General features: G+C 46.1%; 1 protein-coding gene across 2 annotated transcripts in view; it reads left to right on the top strand.

Annotated features, from left to right (window-relative positions):
* VPS35L (VPS35 endosomal protein sorting factor like) overlaps positions 1–14094 on the top strand; it is a 169565-nt gene extending 155471 nt beyond the window's left edge. Inside the window, exons 30-31 of one of the 2 annotated variants that reach the window (XM_075317995.1) lie at positions 9700–9846; positions 13489–14094. In XM_075317995.1, the coding sequence (XP_075174110.1) occupies positions 9700–9846; positions 13489–13587 (246 nt within the window). In that variant the 3' untranslated portion in view covers positions 13588–14094. The remainder of the gene's footprint in view (positions 1–9699; positions 9847–13488) is intronic. The other variant, XM_075317997.1, reaches the window with a different exon arrangement.
* The last annotated feature ends 5040 nt before the right edge of the window (positions 14095–19134 follow it).

Here is a 19134-nt window from a genome sequence, read left to right as displayed (position 1 = left end):
ATGAGTGAGAGCTTGCTCACATTTCGGTTGTGCGAGGTTGTGGGTAGAGGGCAGAGGAAGGATGCACGATTCTCACCTCTCTGCCACCAACACACCAAGGACTTGGTCCTCCTGGATGCACAAGACACATGAGCGCCTTCTTGCTGCACTACCTACATGACCCTCGGATTGTATGAATTTGAACTAATCCTGAATACTGGGTTGCCACACTGTTAGATCCCCGGTACAAGACAAAATTTGGCGAACTAATTCCTGCCATAGAAATAGACGCACGTATACAGGAGTATCTGCAGAATGTGGTACGCAATCTTAGATCTGCTTTTCCACTAAACACCAGTGCTGCACAGAGTGAATCTCAACGCTTTGTCATGGATAGGAGGAAATGGTCTTTTACTTGTCCACATCGGAGGGACCGAGGGATGGCTGCTGTGCTGAGATGGCGTTGAGTACGGTGTCCCTGCACAGTGGCACTTTTGGTCATATCCCAAAATGAGTTGAAAAAGGACAGATGCTGTTGGAAAGGGGAACAGGTGTGTTGGAAAGGGGAAAAAAGTTTTGGTCCGTGGATTTGGTGGTTAAGCAACTGTAACATTTGCTGAAGAAACAACATCTGTTACAGTGGGACTGGCAGATTTGGATAAAGTGGTATATAATCTGTGACCGCTATATAACGAAAATTAATAAGAAAAGAAAGAGAAAGGTATATATCCCCATCAGCAGTCAGTGTCCACCGTGCTCCCAGTTGGAAAAGGAGAGGTTGGCAACTTGAAGGTTTGGTGGAGGATACAGAGCTGTGTGGCTATGAAACTAATAGTAGCCTGAACCGAGTTAGACGCCATTCGGATCTGGAGACTGTGAGCCCTGTTAGCGTCACAGGGTCCACATGCCCACCCAGCCCAGGAACTCCCTGTTAACAACACAGGGGCCATTGAGTACGCTGACCGTGTGCGTAGGGGCCACACCTGTGGACAGCAGGCGCATCAGCAGCAGCAGGCCTGTTAATGCCACTGGGCTGCACAAGCAGGACTGTTAGGACAGGAGCTGGTCTTAACCGTTCTGCGTTACCAACTGTGGTGGTGGCCTGCATCGACACCCTATCCCTGCCTACCTCTGGCCTAAAGCCGCAATGGGTTCAACACATGGAGGTGTGCTCTTTCGGAGCATAATAGAAGACTGCGCACCTCCTTGTTGGCTCCAGCCCCTTTTATAACCTGGGTCCGCCCCAAACCAGGGTGAACCACAATGCACCTCCTGGAGACAAAAGTAGAGTGACACGTCATGAGTGGCATAACTAGCGTCCTATTTGGAAACGCAACTTCAATGATGACCTCATGGCTGCCATGACCCAAACACCTCACCAGTCATCGTCTGAGCATCAATAATGCGGTGACAAGTCATAGGTGTGGGCCTCTGCAAGCCATTTGGGAGGACACCTGATGCCCTGTGGTCTATATGGGACCCCCACATCAGGGCCAGGGCCAAAGAGTTCATTACCGGACCTAGTCTCTGATGCAGGAAGTGCCTGAGCATGCTCAGTAGCATGAAATACAGTCTCTGAAAAAAGACTATCAGCTTTAGCATGGTGTCTATGCCCAAAACAGGACTTAGACCCGGCACGGAATGCAAGCACCTGTGCAAAGAGGCTTTTCACACTTAGTGTGGGAGCATGCGCTGTATCCCGAAATGAAAACTTAGCGTCAGGAATGGCACAGTCAGGCTGAGCATACTCACTAGGCGAAACACTGTAATTATGCTGCAGCTGGGGTACATCGGCACACGCATGCGCACTAGCTGCCTCTCCACACTTAGACGTGGAGGGGAAATTTGTCTTGGAGATGCTGTCTATGAACAGAAGGAAAAGCTAAAGGAAGCCTGACTTTCTATCCCTCCGAATTATGAAATGCAGCAATGAATTCCATGAGTTTGCTATAACATTAGCGTAGCAAAATGTGCATGAGGGTGTGATGTAGAGGTGCTAGAAATAGCTTGTCACCAGTGGGGCACTAATGGAATACAACAGCCAGTTCTATGATGCCACAAAATGGCAGTATTTTGTGCTATCATTATAGCTTATTAAAAACAGAGCACGAGGTTGTCATGCAGAGGTGCTGCACATAGATTTGCAGTAGTGTGAATTGACAAAAGTACAATAGCCACGTTTAGGATACAACTAGGTACAGTGAGTGTTTGCTAGTAAAATTGCTTAGTTTAAAAAAGTTGTAGTGTGCAATGCAGGCAGACGTGCTATGCAAATGTCTTTGCACTAGTGGGACTATAGCAAAGTCCAATAGCCACGTATAGGATGCCACTAGGTACACTGAGTGTGTGCTAGTATAATGGCTTCGTTATAATTTGTTGGAGTGTGCAATGCAGGCAGACGTGCTGCAAATAACGTTCCAATACTGTGAATTGACAAAAGTACAATAGCCACGTTTAGGATACAACTAGGTACAGTGAGTGTTTGCTAGTATAATGGCTTCGTTATAATTAGTTGGAGTGTGCACCGCAGGCAGATGCGCTCTGCAAATGTCTTGGCACTAGTGGGACTATAGCAAAGTCCAATAGCCACGTATAGGATGCCACTAGGTACACTGACTGTTTGCTAGTATAATGGCTGAGTTTAAAAAAGTTAGAGTGTGCAATGCAGGCAGACGTGCTGCAAATAACGTTCCAATACTGTGAATTGACAAAAGTACAATAGCCACGTTTAGGATGCCACTAGGTACACTGACTGTTTGCTAGTATAATGGCTGAGTTTAAAAAACTTGGAGTGTGCAATGCAGGCAGATGTGCTCTGCTAATGTCTTTGCACTAGTGGGACTATAGCAAAGTCCAATAGCCACGTATAGGATGCCACTAGGTACACTGAGTGTGTGCTAGTATAATGGCTTAGTTATAATTCGTTGGAGTGTGCAACGCAGGCAGACGTGCTGCAAATGTCTTGGCACTAGTGGGACTATAGCAAAGTCCAATAGCCACGTATAGGATGCCACTAGGTACACTGAGTGTTTGCTAGTATAATGGCTTCGTTATAATTTGTTGGAGTGTGCAACGCAGGCAGATGCGCTCTGCAAATGTCTTGGCCCTAGTGGGACTATAGCAAAGTCCAATAGCCACGTATAGGATGCCACTAGGTACACTGAGTGTTTGCTAGTATAATGGCTGAGTTTAAAAAACTTGGAGTGTGCAATGCAGGCAGATGTGCTCTGCTAATGTCTTTGCACTAGTGGGACTATAGCAAAGTCCAATAGCCACGTATAGGATGCCACTAGGTACACTGAGTGTTTGCTAGTAAAATTGCTTAGTTTAAAAAACTTGGAGTGTGCAATGCAGGCAGATGTGCTCTGCAAATGTCTTTGCACTAGTGGGACTATAGCAAAGTCCAATAGCCACAGATAGGATGCCACTAGGTACACTGAGTGTTTGCTAGTATAATGGCTTACTTAGAATGAGTTGGAGTGTGCAGAGGACAAGAGGGTACAGTGGCAGGATTGTGGTGCTCTGGGTAGAGGAATGGAAGCCTGCCTTTCTATTCCCTCCTAATGGTGAAATGCAGGGAGGAAATCCCTGACCTGGGCTACACAGACGCTGTTGCTGTTTGCAGGACCTGTCACTTATGGCTCTCTGACCCTGCCGGTACGAGCCCTTAAAAGGACTGCTAGAATGTGCTCTCCCTAAGCTGTCTAACGCTGTGTATGGAGCGCATACAGCTGTATCGGCGATAGGACAAAGGACGGAATTGCGACAGTGATGTCTGACACCAAAGACGCAGAAGGCAGATAATGGCGATCGTGAAGAAAATGTCCGGTTTTATAATGCAGGGACATGTGACATGCAGATCCTATCACACATGCCGTTGCTTCTCTGCCTCAAAGTCCACTTAGGTGTGTGTGTGTCTGTGATTGGCTGACATGCTGGCCAGCCCCACAAGACGCGCGCGCTTAGGGAAGGAAGACAAGAAAAAAAAAAAAAAAAATGGCGATCGCCATTATAGAAACAGCAGTGATCTGAAGGCGCTGTTCACGCACACTATACACTGAAATGTGATAATAGTTTGATTCACAGAGTGACTTACACTATTACAGCAGAAACCAAGCTAAGATTTAGCTGTTTTTTGGCTGCTAGAACCGTTCTCGAACGTTTCTAGAACTATCGAGCTTTTGCAAAAAGCTCGAGTTCTAGTTCGATCTAGAACATGCCCCAAAATCACTCGAGCCTAGAACTGGAGAACCATGAACCACGAACCGCGCTCAACTCTAGTCTTGAGGACTGGAGTTGAGAAACACTGGTTTAGAACATAGAAGGACGTGCCATACTGGGGAGAAGTCACTGGAGGGTCTGATTCGGTTGAAGAGTTGGCCAGAGCTTTTGGGGCTGCCGGTGTCACCGGAAAACGGTCCACAACTGTAACCAGAGTTCTGGACACTTTTGTTCTGCAGCCATTTGAGTCAGATTGTGAGCCTAGATAGGACGGGCCACATTCTCTTCAGCAATCTTCGAGAACCCCTGAGTAGACATCTGCAAGGGAGGAGGAGACAAGGTGGCACGATAAGATATAGACTTGTTACCATTTCCAGGACATGCATAGGTAACAATTGCAGGTTGAGCTGGAGGGCATGCCCGGTCCTCTCTTGTCTCCGACATCTGGAAGATCGAAGGAACAAGAAAGGGAGAAAATGAAGAAGATCGGTGAGTAGAGAGAAAAAACCCGAAAAGAGTCGGCTCCCACATGGGAACAGCATACCGAGTCTGAGGTATAATGTGAAGGGGACAACAGCTGAATACATAGTGAGGTGTCTCATGCAGAGGTGGGAATCCCAGCAAGTAGCTGACGTCTTCACCAAAATATGGCGCTGTTGCCGGAAGAGGTGGACTGGAGAGGGGGGGGGGGTGAAGTGCCGCACATATAGGAGAATGCCCAGCTGCCCCACGCCTAAGCAGTAGCTCTGATTGAATAGGAACACCCAGAACCTGAAATCAGCAGTGATGCTAACTGCCGTGCAACCCGCTCCCTCACCCTAGGAGCTCCCCACCAGAATGCCAAGGACAGCGGCGGCACTCTGGAATGCAATTGGCACCCCCACACCCCAACCCATGGTCGTTATGGGAAAGACGGAAGGGGGAGACACAACAGGGTAATAGTTACCTGTCCTGAAGGCAGGCTATCTTGTGCTCTGTGGAGCCTGCTGGCATACGGACCTCAACCCCATACCTGACCTTTAAGTCAGACACCCTAGTCCGGCCAAACCGACGACAGACGATACAGACTGTACTCTCCGTCACTACCTGGGTGAAACTGACCATTAGGGTACACAATGTTACCCGGAAACAGACATCAAGTTAACACCTAACCGAGTATCAATGACAGTTCTGACACAGACCTTTCCACCAAATGACACTAGAGAAAACTGAGGTGGCCGGTGGCTAGTAGGCAAGGTCTATTCTGCTGGGGAGGAGCCAATTTTTAATTCTGTGTAATACTATTGTTGGCCTCCAGGTGGCAGCAGACTATCCCATGGTTCTGTGTCCCCCAATGAAGCAACCAAGGGAGTTGAGTTCTCTGTAGATCCGTACATCTTACTCAGTGGTGCTTTGGCTTCATACATTGAAAAAGGTTATTATATAGTTACATAGGTTGAAAAAAGCCCTCGGTCCATCTAGTTCAACCTTCCTCCACCATTTTTACATTTTGTCACTACGTCACTTATAACCAACAATGTTGTGTACTGAGGAAATCATCCAGCCCTTTTTTTGAAAGCTGTTATAGTATCTGCCATTACTACCTCTTGTGGTCGGCATTCCACAGTCTGACTGCTCTAACTGTAAAGAACCCTTTCCTGTTTAGCTGCTGGAATTGCTTTTCTTCCAATCGAAGTGAATGCTATTATCAAGCTCCTACAGCCAAAATGTGTCTGTATTCACTTCTTCTGACCCCAGCATGGCCAAGGGGGGTGCATACGTTTTCTTAGAGAACGGAGCTAGTTGCTGCCAGTAAAGGATCAGGCTGTTGAAATCCCAATGCCCGATCATTATTTCCCCTGATAGCAAGATGCTCCCATTGCAATCCACATTTCGTGGATCCGGACCGCATCTTCCCCCCCCCCACCCCGGTATCACTTGAGTAAGAGGATACGATGGTACGGAGATAAAATGTGATGGCTGTCAGCATATTGGGGATACACCCATACAGTAATGACCCGCAGGGGCCCCCGGATATTTCACGTAGTGTCAGGGGGTCATTTCTAGTCCCCTCTCCACATCTGGGCTGGTTTATTATATTTCGATACTACAGACTTTTTCGGACGAGCGCTCTGACAATGCAGCTGTGATTGCAGCCCATGAGCTAATGGTGTAATGTGAAACAGCTTGTCCCGTGTGGCCGCAGGGGAGATGAACTGTGAATGATCTCCCCGCTCACACAATCCGGCATCTCCCACTCCTCATTAGAAGGTCATTACTCACCGTCCTCTCCCAGGTCCCATCACCACTCACACACTGAGTGAGAGCCATTACTAGCCTTCAAGGGACGGACGATTCCTGCCAATAATGTGTCGTAGGAAGGAAACTTTGTATTAAAGGGGCTGTCTGTGAAAAATATTGTTCAGAGCGCAGTTGAAATGTACATCCATTCGAAAGTGTTTTTTTTTTAATATATATACATGACATTTTCATCTGTGATAGCGCCTCCTGCTGTTTTTCCTGTGGCTGCAGTGTAGGTCTGCCTTCAGTGGTGGTCGCACATGCTCAGTAGCGTCCCTGCTCCGTCTTTGCACATGCTCAGTACTGAGCTGAGGGAAGAGGTTGTTTTTCTGTGGTAATAAGAGGAGAACTACAGCATGTAGCTAGAAGGGTTAGATATAGATAGATAACACTGCATGGATCAAATTTCTGGGACTCCAGCATGCTGTGGGGGCTCTAGCATGCTGTGGGGGCTCTAGCATGCTGTGGGGGCTCTAGCATGCTGTGGGGGATCTAGCATGCTGTGGGGGCTCTAGCATGCTGTGGGGGCTCTAGCATGCTGTGGGGGCTCTAGCATGCTGTGGGGGATCTAGCATGCTGTGGGGGATCTAGCATGCTGTGGGGGCTCTAGCATGCTGTGGGGGCTCTAGCATGCTGTGGGGGCTCTAGCATGCTGTGGGGGCTCTAGCATGCTGTGGGGGCTCTAGCATGCTGTGGGGGCTCTAGCATGCTGTGGGGGCTCTAGCATGCTGTGGGGGCTCTAGCATGCTGTGGAGTTCTGTGGGGGCTCTAGCATGCTGTGGGGGCTCTAGCATGCTGTGGAGTTCTGTGGGGGCTCTAGCATCCTGTAGGGGCTGCCTTATACCATCCGATGCTCGGTATTGAGCTTGGTGATGTACGGCTGCTGCAACTGCTCGCCCATGAAGTTCCTGGCGCAGTTTTGGAGGTTTGGACACTGTAGTTAAGGAGTCAGCAGAGCATTGGTGACTTATCTGCCCTTTGTTTCCACAGCACTCAGCCCCCCGCTCTGTAATGTTATGGGGTCTTTATTTCGTTGCTGCAGTTTCTTCCACCTCTCACAGGTGATGGGGATATATTTAGGAAGGAAAATGTCCTGAATAGACTTGTTACACAGGTGACTCCTATTACAGGACTGCGCTGGTATCAGTGAGATCTTTTCCACCGATCCTTCTGTCACGTGCTAGTAAAGGCAGATGGCATTGGGGAAGGGGATTATGGGTATTACATCTCGGGGTTGGTGGGGTGTTTTGAGATTGGATGTTGTACAGCAGTGTGGGGGGCCGGATGTTATACACTGGGGTGAGGGGTTGAGAGCGGATGTTGTACAGCAGTGTGGGGGGCCGGATGTTATACACTGGGGTGAGGGGTTGAGAGCGGATGTTGTACAGCAGTGTGGGGGACCGGATGTTATACACTGGGGGTGGGTGGGGGTTGAGAACGGATGTTGTACAGCAGTGTGGGGGGCCGGATGTTATACACTGGGGGTGGGGGGTTGAGAGCGGATATTGTACACCAGTGTGGGGGGCCCAGATGTTATACACTGGGGGTGGGTGGGGGTTGAGAGCGGATGTTGTACAGCAGTGTGGGGGGCCGGATGTTATACACTATGGTGAGGGGTTGAGAGCGGATGTTGGACACCAGTGTGGGGGGGCAGGGGCCGGATGAAAAACCTTTATTGATTGACGTGTCCCATTACTTTTCTCCATGTAATGTGTGGGAAGGAAGGAACGATGGGACCTTACCTGTTTATTAGTGGGGTCACTGAGGCTGTATGTGAGGTCAAAAGGTCTGATCTTATGAGGTGTTCGCGGTAGCCACTGGTTAGTACCCACCGAAAATGGTACATGCAGTCTGTGCCACCCTGAATGTATACCCAGTAATGACTATAATACTAATTGTGTAGATATATTGTCTGCTAATCTGGGTAAGATGACTCAATAGATACGTGGGGGGCCAGCAGAAATAAGAGGGTCACTTCCTCAGGACTACCTGGTTAAATATATATATGTGGATATGGATACATTAAACCGAATCGGTCAGTAAGTTTTTGCTATATAATCTGAGAGAACCATGATGTAGGGGCTGCGACCCTGATTCCAGCAATGTGTCAGTTATTAGGTTGTATTTTGCTGTTTCAATAAAATCAGTGTTTTATCAGCAGGAAATAATCACTGCAGGGCTACGTGTCTTGTACCTCCTAGTCAAATGCTCTGTATGACCCACATCCTTACTACTGATTAGCAGCTTTCTTCTTATGCACAGCATACACATAAATTTGCCAAACACTGGTGTGTGCGGGGTTATATACAGCTCAGCATTCTGAGCTCTGCTAGATCTACAGTAGGGAAAACTGTGATTGAAAATGACAGCAAGTGACACATCACTGAAATCAGGGTCTCGGCTCCTATATTATGCTGAAGACAGGTTCCCTTTACTCATACTTGTAGTAGTATTTTTGTACAGTTATAACTTCACTTTTGGGGAATAACCCTTTATCTACTATCCATTGGATAGGGATTAACTTTCTAATCGCTGGGACCCTCCACGTCCCCCAAACAAAAGTGTTCGGCCGCACTGTCCTGATTGGTGCGGAATTTCGGATGCACAGCCTCCTCTATATTCATTATCCACAGGACTGCCAAGCACAGTACTCTGCTATTTCCATTAGTCCCATAGACAATGAATGGACTGGAGGTGTGTATGCACACCCTTCTCATTATTCATTGTCCATGTAATTGCCAAGCACAGCACTCAGCTATTTCAATCAGTCCCATAGACAATGATTTGAGTGGAGCTTCATATACATAGCCTCCTTTATATTCTTTGTCCTTGGGATTACCAAGCACAGCACTCGGCTATTTCCATCAGTCCCATAGACAATGGGTTGAGCAGAGATGTGTATGCACAGCCTCCTCTATATTCTTTGTCTACGGGACTGCCAAGCACAGCACTCTTTTATTTCAATAAGTCCCATAGCCAATGAATGGAGTGAAGATGCATATGCCAGGCCTCCTCTATATTCATTGTCCATGGGACTGCCAAGCACATGACTCGGCTATTTCCAACAGTCCCATAGACAATGAATAGAATGGAGGCTGCTGAGCCCTGTTGTCACTGCAATCCACAAGATACCCCGGTGCTATCAGTAAGGGATAACATGATTTTGTTGGAATAACCCTTTTAACCTGTTATTACATCCCTGTTTTTTGCTCCCCGTAGACCTTGAAGCGGCAGAGCTCCCTCGCACTGCTCTTTTTTAGTAGTATTCTCGCTCATGGAGACCTGAGGAACAATAAATTAAACCAACTTGCTGTGAATTTATGGAACCTGGCTCAGAAGCACGGCTTTGCCGATACGAAGACTATGGTAAGAGCCAGTGTAGCTGGGACGTTCATTTGTAGAGTGTCTTCTAATATCACCAGTATATGTGGGCTTCCTCCACATTATCCATTTTCTGGACCGGTCTGCCATGTAATCAGTGGTAGTCTGATTGCCTCAGTACTGACTTCATGATTGACTGTTGCTCAGTGTGTAGAAGCTAAGCTGCAGTGTAAAGCATGGGGGAAGGACAAATACTGTAGGCAGCCTTAAGCAGGTGTATTTTATTCTAAGGATGACTTCATACATCAAAGTTTCCTAGTCCGTGTACAGAAATTGATTTTGGACTCGTCACAGGTCTCCTCATCCGAAAGTCCGGATTTCACCATCCATAAACGAACCGTAAATATTGGGCGTATGAAGTCGGCATTATATGTACTCACTAGAAGGTGGCCCGATTCGAACGCTCGGGTATTCTAGAATTGATTGTGTAGTTAATATATGATTTTTGAGAAAAATCCTTGTGTGCGCAATCTGGTGTAGGCAGCCTCCCGGTATAGGCACCATCTAGAATGTTTCCTAGGTGTCCCTTGTACCTGTCCGCCGACTGCTCGCTCCTGGGCGGCGTCCGCTCCGCTTTTCCACTGTGGCTGGCAGTGAGTTGCAGGCTGTGGCGTTGGGAGGTGTGGGTTGGCCTGGTATGTGGGCTGATGCTGTGATGTGCCCCCATCGTGGTATAGGTAGAATACTTGTGTATGCAGCATCCTGGTTTGTGTCCCATCCTGGTATAGTCTCCATCCTTGTATGGACCCCATCCTGGTATGTGGGTGTCTGTGTAGGGCGGTGTTTCTGTTGCACGGTGTGTGTGTATTGCGTTGTGTATGTGTTGCGGTGCGTATGTGGGGTGATGATGTGTGTGTGTGTGTGGGGGTGTGTGTTTTGTGGGGTGTGTGTGTATTTGTGTGCTGTGGGGGTGTGTGTGTGGGCGTGTGTGTGTGGGCGTGTGTGTGTGGGGTGATGTGTGTGTGTGTGCAGCTGGTTGTGGTTGTGTGTGTATGTATGTGTGGGGGCCGCGTTTGATATGAGCGGGGTTGTGCGTGTGTGGTGGTTTGTGTGTGTTTGTGTTGGGCTGTGTGGGAGTCGTGGTGTGTGTGTGTGTCTTCATTTCCCGCTGGCCATGAATAGTAATGATTGGCTCATGAGCACTCTGGGATGCAGCTCTCCCACTAACCTGAGATGAATGCAGAGGAAGCACATGGCTACTTAAATATGAACACTGCAGGGAATGTTAAGTAGCTGCTCATGAATAGTAATGAGTGGCTCATAAATAATAATGAACGGCTCCTTAACATTCCCTGCAGTGTTAATATTTAAGTAGCCATGTGCTTCCCCCTTATTTATCGTTGGTTAGTGGGAGAGCTGCATCCCGGAGTGCTGGGTTCCTAGTGCGCCGCAGCTGCGTCTCCTCCTGAACCCGTCCCTCTATGTGTCTCTGTGGCGCGGGGAAGCCCTGAGATGCCGCAGCTGCGCATCCTCCGGTTCCCGTCCCTCTGTGTCTCTGTGGCGTAGTTGGGTCACTGACCTGCGCTTTGGGTCCTCCTGTGGGTCGTGGCTTACTGTGCTTCGTTGCGTCGGGTGTAGGGAGCTTCCATGGCGGTGTCTCTTGTACCTGTCCGCCGGCTGTGTCATGGCGTTGTCAGGGTTTCGACGAGTGGGCGTGTCCTAATTGAGCGGTCGTCGCTGCTGATTCGGTGTGGGTAGAGTAAGGTGTGGGTGGGGTTTGATGCAGGGCCTCTGCTGATTAGGTGAGGGTGGAGTGAGGGGTGGGTGTGGGGAGGTGGTGTTTGGCTTATTGGAGCTGTGTGGGCATGGTTTAGGCGGTTTCAGTGTATGACGTCATTTCTTGGAAAGACAGAATAGGGCAATTATATATATTATATACAGTGCCTACAAGTAGTATTCAACCCCCTGCAGATTTAGCAGGTTTTCACATTCGGAATTAACTTGGCATTGTGACATTTGGACTGTAGATCAGCCTGGAAGTGTGAAATGTACTGCAGCAAAAAAGAATGTTATTTCTTTTTTGTTTTTTGTTTTTTTTAAATTGTGAAAAGTTTATACAGAGGGTCATTTATTATTCAACCCCTCAAACCACAAGAATTCTGTTTGGTCCCCCTAAAGTATTAAGAAGTATTTCAGGCACAAAGAACAATGAGCTTCACATGTTTGGATTAATTATCTCTTTTTCCAGCCTTTTCTGACTAATTAAGACCCTCTCCAAACTTGTGAACAGCACTCATACTTGGTCCACATGGGAAAGACAAAGGAGCATTCCAAGGCCATCAGAGACAAGATCGTGGAGGGTCACAAGGCTGGCAAGGGGTACAAAACCCTTTCCAAGGAGTTGGGCCTACCTGTCTCCACTGTTGGGAGCATCATCCGGAAGTGGAAGGCTTATGGAACTACTGTTAGCCTTCCACGGCCTGGACAGCCTTTGAAAGTTTCCACCCGTGCCGAGGCCAGGCTTGTCCGAAGAGTCAAGGCTAACCCAAGGACAACAAGGAAGGAGCTCTTGGAAGATCTCATGGCAGTGGGGGACATTGGTTTCAGTCAATACCATAAGTAACGTACTCCACCGCAATGGTCTCCGTTCCAGACGAGCCCGTAAGGTACCTTTACTTTCAAAGCGTCATGTCAAGGCTCGTCTACAGTTTGCTCATGATCACTTGGAGGACTCTGAGACAGACTGGTTCAAGGTTCTCTGGTCTGATGAGACCAAGATCGAGATCTTTGGTGCCAACCACACACGTGACGTTTGGAGACTGGATGGCACTGCATACGACCCCAAGAATACCATCCCTACAGTCAAGCATGGTGGTGGCAGCATCATGCTGTGGGGCTGTTTCTCAGCCAAGGGGCCTGGCCATCTGGTCCGCATCCATGGGAAGATGGATAGCACGGCCTACCTGGAGATTTTGGCCAAGAACCTCCGCTCCTCCATCAAGGATCTTAAGATGGGTCGTCATTTCATCTTCCAACAAGACAACGACCCAAGAAAACCAAGGCCTGGTTCAAGAGGGAAAAAATCAAGGTGTTGCAGTGGCCTAGTCAGTCTCCTGACCTTAACCCAATTGAAAACTTGTGGAAGGAGCTCAAGATTAAAGTCCACATGAGACACCCAAAGAACCTAGATAACTTGGAGAAGATCTGCATGGAGGAATGGGCCAAGATAACTCCAGAGACCTGTGCCGGCCTGATCAGGTCTTATAAAAGACGATTATTAGCTGTAATTGCAAACAAGGGTTATTCCACAAAATATTAAACCTAGGGGTTGAATAATAATTGACCCACACTTTTATGTTGAAAATTTATTAAAATTTAACTGAGCAACATAACTTGTTGGTTTGTAAGATTTATGCATCTGTTAATAAATCCTGCTCTTGTTTGAAGTTTGCAGGCTCTAACTTATTTGCATCTTATCAAAGCTGCTAAATCTGCAGGGGGTTGAATACTACTTGTAGGCACTGTGTGTATATATATATATATATATATATATATATATATATATATATATATATAATATATATATAATCTATATATACATATATATATATAATCTATATAGGTTACAGAGCAGAAGTGAAAAGTGGCATCAAAGGTTTAATTTTATCACTTTTTTTTCCCAACTAGGTGAAAACTCTGGAATATATCAAGAAGAGAAGCAAACAACCGGATTGTGCCCACCTAAGTGAGCTGGCGGCCAGATTACCCCTGCAGACTAGGGCCTAATGACAGGAATGGCTGATTATTCCCGGTGCAGATAATAAAGCCGAGCCTGGTCTGTGGCCCTGGAGGATTCAGCCTGGTAGCAGCAATACCGTCATATACGGTCATATACGGATGTGTATAACCTTATACCAGCCAGCTATGACGGGCACCATCCTCATTATATACCTCCATATTGTTTGTAGGGTCCGCTATGAAGCATTTCTGCCGAGCGCTGTCACCCTTATGCCAATTTATACTGGGCCCTACGTGGCAGGAGTATGAGGCCACATTCATATATGGTGGAGTTTTTGCAGCAAAGCCACAACACAAACTGATTTTTCTTTTTACCACACGTGAATGGGGTTTGGTACAAATCTGCAACGTCTGAACATGGTGTAAGGAGACACCAGCCAGGTGATATGAAGTCAGTGTTATTAACTCTTATTTTTACTATTAAACTCATAGCAGAATTTATCAAAATCTCTGCAAAAAAAAACAAAAAAAATACTTTTGTATATAATAAAAATATTTGCTCTCAATGTGCGTCCTCTTTTACATTATCCCAACTATCGAGACATCAAGATTAGAGAACAAACCGTTACTAGAATGACGCAGGATAAATTCGGAAACGACAGAGAGCGTAGATACTTGACCACTAAAAAAAAAAAAAAAATGCGGTCATGTTTCCTAATATTGCATGGTAGGAAAAAAAAAAGGAGTTGGATCTTTGGCATCTCCAGTCATATAGTATACAGTGTGTCCACCGCTATTAACTTGAGAACGGCGGCAGCTATAGGCATAGAAGTGGTGTCTAGGTATAGTAAAGTAGCCATGCGCTACGCAATGAAACCACCTATAGCGCCATCTGGTGGAAAACAACGGAGTTAGCATTTTTATCTTGAAAACGGAACGAGATAGAGAAAAAAAGTGAATTACAAAGTTGTAGGGCATCATCAATTCAATACGAATCGACACCTTGCATACAGAAATGCTATGATTAGAACTTGTAAAACGCACGAGGCTGCGGACGTGAAGCGATACCTCATGGACACCTTCCTACAAGTCATTGGGTATGGTGGCTGTGTGGCCTCCACACTCACCTGACCTGACCCCATTGGACTTCTTTCTGTGAGGTCACATCAAACAGCCGGTGTATGCGACCCCTCCACCAACATTGCAGGACCTACGACGACGTATCACAGATGCTTGTGCAAACGTGTCCCCTACCATATTGCACAACGTGCAGCAAGATACAGTATGCTGTGCAGAGTCCGGATGTGCATTGCAGCTGACGGGGGCCACTTTGAGCATCAAAGATAAATGAGCGCGTTATGCGTGACCAGCATTCAATGTTTTGGGGGTCATGGGTTTCATATCATAGCATTTCTGTATGCAAGGTGTCGATTTGTATTGAATTGATGATGCTTTACAATTTTGTAATTCACTTTTTATCTCTATCTCGTTCTGTTTTCGAGATAAAAATGCTAACTCCGATGTTTTCCACCAGGTGGTGCTATAGGTGGTTTCATTGCGTAGCGCATGACTACTTTACTATACCTAGACACCACTTGTATGCCTATAGCTGCTGCCGTTCTCAAGTTAACAGCGGTGGACACGCTGTATAACCAGTAACAATGCAACTCAAGTTCCTTGTGATTGACAGCCTTTCCTGTGTCTGTGCGCATCCAGAGGTTACTATCAATCACTTATTAGGACCACCCACTTGACTCCTAAGCCCTGAATGCCCAGGGATTTTAATTAATACATTACAAGTTATACTTAAGATTCTACAAGTCAATTTCTTCAGCTCCTCCAGCTTTATTAGATAGCAGATAACACTCCATTATTAATGGTGACAAGTTCCCTTTAATATGGCCATCCAGCTTTTGCTCTAAGTGTGACTCATTCTTGACATCTATTGTGAAATTGTTTAAACTGACTTGTCATAAAATCTAAGCACACAGGGACATGCCATGCTTAATGATGGACTCGCTGGTACGATGTGCTGAATATATTAAGAGTCGCCCAGTTAAGGGGAATATGTCACCAAGTTTTTGCCACCTAATCTGTTGGCAGAAATCCTGATTCCAGCGATGTGCCACTTACTGGGCTGCTTAGTGTAGTTTTGATAAAATCCCAGTTTAATTAGCAGTAGATTATCTACAGGACTACTTGGGATGCTTCAGGTAGTCCAGCATATTCATGAGCTCTGTATAACTGCTAGATCTACAGCAGAGGAAAGTTGATCAAAATGACAGAAAACAGCTCAGTAAGTGACACATGGCTGGAATCAGGGTCTCTGTCTCTACATTATGCTGCTCTCAGATGGGGGAGCAAAAACCTGGTGACAGAGTCCCTTTAATGACTTCAACGTATCTTCTCAATGACGTGTGCCTCATCAAAAATTCAATTCCATTCAGGCACTAAGAAAGAAACATTCACTTTCCTGAATTTGATTGGCTTGTTGAGATGCCAAAAAAATTGTTTTTTTTTTTTTCTCAAAGCGTTTTTACTCCCATATTCTGGTATAAAAGCTTTGATGAATGCTCCCATAGACTTGTAGGGGAAAGTTTACTTCTCTAATCACTGCCTCTGTTAAGATAAAAACCTCTCGTATTTTGTACTCCAGTCATAATGAAGAATGCGCTGGCATGTGATGTATGCACACAATGCGTTGATGCATTTTTGGTGCGGTTGTCACAAATCTAGTGTCTATCCTTATACCAGCAAAGTCTGAGAATTCTAGAGTGTTGTGCGCACGCTGCTTATTTTTTTTCCTCGCAGATTTGGTGCAGAAAATCTGCAGCATGTCAATTCTTTATGCATTTTTCCTGCGTTTTCCAGCCATTCCACTTCATTATGAAAAACACATGGCATAAATCGCATGCATTTTTTTTCTGGCAGAAGTTTCAGATTTGATGCAGAAAATTTCTGCATCAAATTCTCAGCGTGCAAACACAGCCTTAATGAGTTTGGTACATCTTAGCTGCCATGTACAAACAGTGTATGGAGTCAGAGACTGGAGTTTGGCATCTACAGGCCCTCTGTTTCACTGTACATAGCAGCCTACCGACTGAGTTAACAGTGAATCAGTCAGTGAGTTAGTTCTGCCAACAGGGTCTAAAACTCTTCTTATCTCCTCTATGCCCATTTATAACCACCTCAAAGTTCAGTTGAAATTTGATGTGGGTATTCTCAGGCTGGGGATACTCATGGTTATTGGGCGCCCCCCAGACTAAAAATATCAGCCACCAGCCGCCCAGAAATGCCACATTCATTAGATGCAAATCAAAAAAGATCCGACACGGCAGATAGCCAGATATCCCTCCGGGAAGGATCTAGCCGAGAAGTGGCTCTTTTTAGGAGAACACCATAATCACCATATTAAGTGGCCCTTTTAGTCAATATCCAGCTCTTGAGGAATTTAAAGATATGACAAGGGAATTACCAAGGCCAGGTATCCATCCATAGACAGCTGTTTCAGGGTATTGCCCCTCATCAGTGTGGAGTAGGATTCTGGCTAGGTGGGAGCAATGCCTAGAAGACCAACAAGACTAAACAATCACTGATCTCGAGGAGACCAGCCAGAGAAAACACTGTCGACAGCCAGCAAAGGCGCTCAACACAGTGAAATCCTAGGTGCATTGCCTCCTGAGAAGTAGCTGGCCAAAATCCTACTCCACACTGTTGAGGGGCAATACCCCAAAACAGCTGTCTGTGGATGGATACCTGGCCTTGGTAATTCCCTTGTCATATCTTTAAATTCATCAAGAGCTGGATATTGACTAAAAGGGCCATTTAATATGGTGGTTATGATGGTCTCCTTCCCGGAGGGATATCTGGCTATTTTCCGTATTGAGACTCCTAACAGAGGCTCCACGGACCATTTTTAATTTGCATACTTCCCAAGGGGCAATGCACCTAGGATTTCACGGTGTTGAGCGCCTTCACTGGCTGATCTCCTGGATATCAGTGATTGTTTTGTCTTACATTCATTAGATGCGATGGTACTTTACCCGGCTGTTCCTGATTTCCCTGGTGCGTTGGCAATCGGGGTAATGAGGGAGTTAATGGCAGCCCACAGCAGCCACTAAATCCTAGATTTAGTGAATGGCAGTATCTATGAGACACTAATCTGTAAGTGAAAATAAATAAAACAAACATCAAAAATTTGTTTATTTGAAATAAAAGGCAAAAAAGCACCCTCTTTCACCACTTTATTAACGCCAAAAAAACCCTGCAGTTCTGATGTAATCCATGCAAGGTCTCACGACGCTTCCACCACTGCTACATCTGAAGCTCACTGAGCGCCATAGAACATGACTGTTCGCTGTGAGCCGTGTGATCAGTGGTGACGTCATTCAAATTACCCGTGGCCACATCTGTAGTCCTCCACCTGTGACCACAAATCACCTGAGTGATGTCACCGCTGATCACACAGCTCACTTCAGTTGCTGCATGGAGCTCACAATGGGCAGTCATGTTCTATGGCACTTGCTGTGAGCTTCAGATGTAGTGTTTTTGCCACAGGTGCGTTTGTTGGGGGCCAAAAACGTGCATGTTTGTGGTTATCGCAAATATGCAACATGCGTACATAGCCATCCTCTTTTGCTTCCTTTCCAGCTCAGGAGCTGTGGTATCATCAGACCATGGTCAGCTCTGGAGACAGATTACAGGAAGGTGTGGCTGTGTCTCCTTACTCTCCTGTCTGTGACACTGTATACAATCTTATGCAACAGAAAAGAGAACGTGAGCAGAGATTGCTGATAATTTGAAAATATTTTAAACATTTAAAAAGTGCAAAAAGTAAGAAATTAAACAAAACCCCATCAGAGGATGGGGGATGGGAATAGTAAAATGTGATCAGGTGTAAACCAGCAGTAAAGATAGATTAGTATAATGCTAATCAACCTCAATGGCCTATCAAAACGTAGGTTAAAGGGTCCCAAATATATATAGCAGGTGGTAGTAAAAGATGCCCATTAATTAAGAAAGGGCTGAGAATATGCAAAGTTGCAAGTAAAGAGAGACCAGGAGCACATTCAAAAGCTATAAAAGGTAAACATCAGTTGAAAAGTAGTAGAAAAATACAAATATAATTTTAAGGGAACATTACCGCGGTCAGAATGTGGAAAAATGCCCGACGTACATTTCGCGGCCTTTGGTGTGGAGCCAGCCACTTCATCAAGGGGGAAAGTGAAGTGGCTGGCTTCACGCCAAAGGCCGCAAAACGTACGTCGGGCATTTTCCACCTTCTGACCGTGGTAATGTTCCCTTGAAATTATATTTGTATTTTATTACTCCTGCTTTAACTGTTTACCTTCTTACAGCTTTTGAATGTGCTCCTGGCCTCTTTAGCATTGTACTAATTACATTGTACTATTCCCATCCCCTTTAATGGTGTAATTTATTTCTTACTTTCTGCACTTTGCAAATGTTTAAAATAAATATTTTCTAATTATCAGCGATCTCTGCTCATGTTCTCTTTCTGTTGCATATGTTTAATATAAGCTGCCGTTGACCAATTGTGGGCTTCTCCCACTTTGGTGTTTTCTAGTCTGTTGATGG

This window comes from Anomaloglossus baeobatrachus, chromosome 7, assembly GCF_048569485.1.
Source record: "Anomaloglossus baeobatrachus isolate aAnoBae1 chromosome 7, aAnoBae1.hap1, whole genome shotgun sequence".
Lineage (NCBI taxonomy): Eukaryota > Metazoa > Chordata > Amphibia > Anura > Aromobatidae > Anomaloglossus > Anomaloglossus baeobatrachus.
This window is presented reverse-complemented; position numbering and strand designations above follow the sequence as displayed.